The 3658-nt window shown below is 44.8% G+C and overlaps 1 protein-coding gene across 2 annotated transcripts; it reads left to right on the top strand.

Moving 5' to 3' along the window:
- Positions 1-229: 229 nt before the first annotated feature.
- LOC123443465 (RNA-binding protein P-like) lies at positions 230-3312 on the top strand. Of its 2 annotated transcripts, none has more exons than XM_045119839.1 (2): positions 230-1823; positions 3073-3312. In XM_045119839.1, exon 1 carries the CDS (start codon positions 357-359, stop codon positions 1821-1823), a length of 1467 nt encoding a protein of 488 aa, XP_044975774.1. In that variant the 5' UTR covers positions 230-356; the 3' UTR covers positions 3073-3312. The 2 variants fall into 2 exon arrangements, with proteins under 2 accessions (XP_044975774.1, XP_044975773.1); XM_045119838.1 differs by having other exon boundaries at positions 231-1823; positions 3044-3312.
- The last annotated feature ends 346 nt before the right edge of the window (positions 3313-3658 follow it).

The raw sequence follows: 3658 nt of genomic DNA, 5'->3' as shown, positions 1-3658 counted from the left end.
TCGTTATGTTTGTTCCAAGCACAAACAGTGCACAAAATTGTAAATGAAACTGTTAATCATAGAAAATCAATTAATTATAATAAAAAAAATACAAAGACCGATTTTTATTAAATTTATAGCCCGTTATAACGCACGGGCATTTGTACTAGTAAAATATCTAAAGGACTTATATTTAGGAACAGAGCAATTGTACAAGGCGTAACAGTGCCGTGAACTAGCCACACGACCGCGTGGCGGTACGAATCGTGGCCTTGTCGCCCAACCATCCCATATCCGACCCCTTCCCTTCCCAAACCGTCGAACCCTAGCTCCCCTCCGCCTCCGCCTCCGCCTCCAATCTCCCCACCGCCGTCGCCATGGGCAAGAAGCGGAAGCTCGAGCCGAAATCCACCTTGGCAGCAAACTCCTCCGCCGCTAAGGCTTCAGCTGCCCCAAAGATCGCCGAGCCGGCAGCCCCTCCCCCCCAGCCCGAAACCCTAGCCGAGTACTACCGACCTTCCTCCCAAACCGTGACCAAGGAGAGCGGCTCCATCTCTAGGGGCGCGGCGGTGAAGGAGGAGGTGGGCGGCGAGGAGGACGAGTGGGAGGAGGTGGAGGAGGAGGTGGAGGAGGAGGAGGAGGAGGAGGAGGCGGAGGTCGAGGAGGAAGAGCAGCAACAGACGGAGGAGGCGGAGGAGGGCGACAGCGACCCCGCCTCGATCCAGGAGCTGCTGGAGGTGTTCCCCAAGGAGCAGCTCGTGGAGCTGCTCCGCGACGCCGCCGTCGGCCACCGCGACGTGCTCGAGTCCGTCCGCCGCGCGGCCGACGCGGATCCAGCTCAGCGGAAGATCTTTGTCCATGGCCTCGGCTGGGACACCACCGTGGACATCCTCACTGAGGCTTTCCGCCCCTATGGGGAGATCGAGGATCTCAAGCTCGTCTCAGACCGTAACACGGGCAAGTGCAAGGGCTACGGGTTCATCCTCTTCCGCCGCCGTTCTGGCGCCCGCGCGGCCCTGCTGGAGCCCCAGAAGAAGATCGGCAACCGCACTACCTCCTGCCAGCTCGCTTCTTTGGGCCCTGTCCCATCTGGCGGTGCGGCCAACAACCCTATGTTGGCTACAGCTCCAGCCTTGGCTCCTGCAGCCTTGATACTACCGCCAGTTTCTGAGTACACACAGCGGAAGATTTTTGTCAGCAATGTTGGTGCAGATATAGACCCACAGAAACTGCTGCAATTCTTTTCAAAGTATGGTGAAATTGAGGAGGGTCCTCTTGGGCTTGACAAGGCAACCGGGAAGCCCAAGGGCTTTGCTCTGTTTGTTTACAGGACCCTTGAGGGCGCCAAGAAGGCGCTCCAGGAGCCGCACAAGTCATTTGAGGGTGTTGTGCTGCACTGCCAGAAGGCAATCGATGGACCAAAACCCAACAGAGGAGGAGGACATGGTGCCACAACTACAATTGAGAGGAAGGGCGCTGCTGGCTATAGTGCTAGTAGCCGTTCTCTGCCTGGTAATGTTGGTGCTGGTTATGGTATGGCATCTCCAGCGAGCTTGTCTTCAATGCCTGGGGCTGTACCTGGTGGTCCAGGGATGAATCCCGCACTGGGCCAGGCTTTAACAGCTTTCCTAGCCACCCAAGGTGGAGGGTTGGGTCTGAACAACATCCTTGGAGTTGGTCCTAATAGTTCAGGGGTGCCAAATTCAGGGTCTTCTGGAGCTCTTGGTGGTGGTGGTGGTGGTGGTGTACCTGGAATGCCTGGCGGTTATATGGGAGGCTATGGGGGTGGTGGCGGGTATGGTGGTCCACCTGGAGGTCCAGGAAGAAATTACATGGGTCATTAGGTAAGATTTGGTTGGTCAGTGTGTCCTAACTGTAGAAGCTACATATAGTTCTGAACTTCTGATATCTGATTTACCTCAAGAAATTAGTTTCGTTGTCTTTCTTATCTATGAAGAAGCTAGCTTTGCATTTATACTGATTTTAGTCTTGCATTTTATTTATTTATTCCATCTTTTGTTTCTTCAAACATTTTTTCTTAGCACTTGTAAATGTTGCACGTTCATACTAGCCAGTATATTAATTTCATGTAGATATTAGCTAAGATATTATTGTGCATTAATTATGTAATTAACATTGATGTTAATATTTGGTATGATATTAATGTGTGGCTAAACATGTTGAGCGCTCACCATTGAAATAATCTAGGACGTTGGATTGACCTAGTTCGATAGCGAGATTAGTTGGATTGACCTAGTTCGATGTCTGAGATTAGCTGGATCTGCCCCTTTGGGTCTTTTTATATATTGGTATAATATATAGATAAGCTGAAATACTCTTTAAGCATATGATAGTTCTAAGTTCTGTAATGTGCATTCTAGATGAGATGTAGGTTCTAATTTGCTCTCTTACTGCGGTCCAATATGGCAACCTGAACTACAAAAGGAAGTTAATTCCTTCTATTAGCCTTTTGAAATTGTAGTTCATATGTTTTAAATCAGTACTTTGCTTCTAGTTTTAGTGACGGTCCTTCCACATGTATTACAATTTTTGCATTAGAGTTAGCCAAGCTAACATTGATCGAGGTTGTGGTTTGAGAAATAAAACTAATATGCTTAAATAGTAATAGGGAGATGTAGCTATCATTGCGGCTAGAGGCGAAGGTGTTGATTACATGGGCTCTATTTTAGTTTAATGATGCTTGGTTTATGTTTTGTTTGCCTTATTCAATCTGTGGAAATTGCCCAGAAGAGTGAAGGCTCTATGGCCTTGCAGTATCCTTGATAGGTTTGAATGGGTTCAGTTTGCAAGCAAAGAATTTTTGGCAAGCCTTATCATTTTTGTCATCTCACAAACATTGTTTCACATGCATATGCACATTATACATAGCTTGTATGCGGGTTTCAGTGCTTCCATAAAAAAATGTTGTTACTTTAATTATCACAAACCCCAAACTATGAGTTATGCATTTATTTAACAGTTCATTTTCTTCTTCTTTTTTGCATATTCAAATACTGTTTTAAGAGCCATTTCACTTATCTTTATTAACATTGCTATTTGACAGGATGCTTATAACTGTTTTACTGTGGCCAGATGATTCTACGTGTTCCTGCATCGCACTTATAAAACATGCTGTTTTAGGCTTCTTCTGGCAAGTCGCTTATTCTAGCGGTCAAAGTTTTCATGAGAACTTTGATTTCCTCGATCCTATGTTTTCAAAATTGAACAAATCTATGTACAATTATTTAAGTTTTTGAAAAGTTACTAGTTATCTTGTGACCCTATTGTAAAAGACTTTCTATTGATTTAAAGCATCGTGGAATTTTTACTTTATTACTCTTCACAATTTTATACAAGAATTTTCAGTCATTATTTTTGGCATTTGTTGAAGCCTAATTTGTGTTAATTAAAAAATGCTATTTTTTTCTATCCTAATTTTCTTGTCATGCTGATTTGTTTCTGGCTAGAAATGTTGTGTGGATTTATTTCTGAACAAAAGTTGAATAGTGCTTTGTTTACAAAGTATAAGTATTTGTTTTTTTGGCCAAGTCTATCATTATCGTGAGATAAAGTTGGTTAAGGAGAATTTTTGGCAGATCTGGGAAAATATCAATGTTTTGATATTAGAAAAGAGGCTATTGCATTCTGAGATGCATTCTTTGTCTATCTTGGCCGTGCA

This window comes from Hordeum vulgare, chromosome 3H (genome assembly GCF_904849725.1).
Source record: "Hordeum vulgare subsp. vulgare chromosome 3H, MorexV3_pseudomolecules_assembly, whole genome shotgun sequence".
NCBI classification, from domain to species: Eukaryota; Viridiplantae; Streptophyta; class Magnoliopsida; order Poales; family Poaceae; genus Hordeum; species Hordeum vulgare.
The sequence above is the reverse complement of the archived record's forward strand: the minus strand, read 5'-3'. Positions and strand labels throughout refer to the sequence as shown.

Excerpts from the sequence above, each read along its gene's own strand:
- LOC123443465 (XM_045119839.1), top strand. The coding sequence starts at position 357 with ATGGGCAAGAAGCGGAAGCTCGAGCCGAAATCCACCTTGGCAGCAAAC.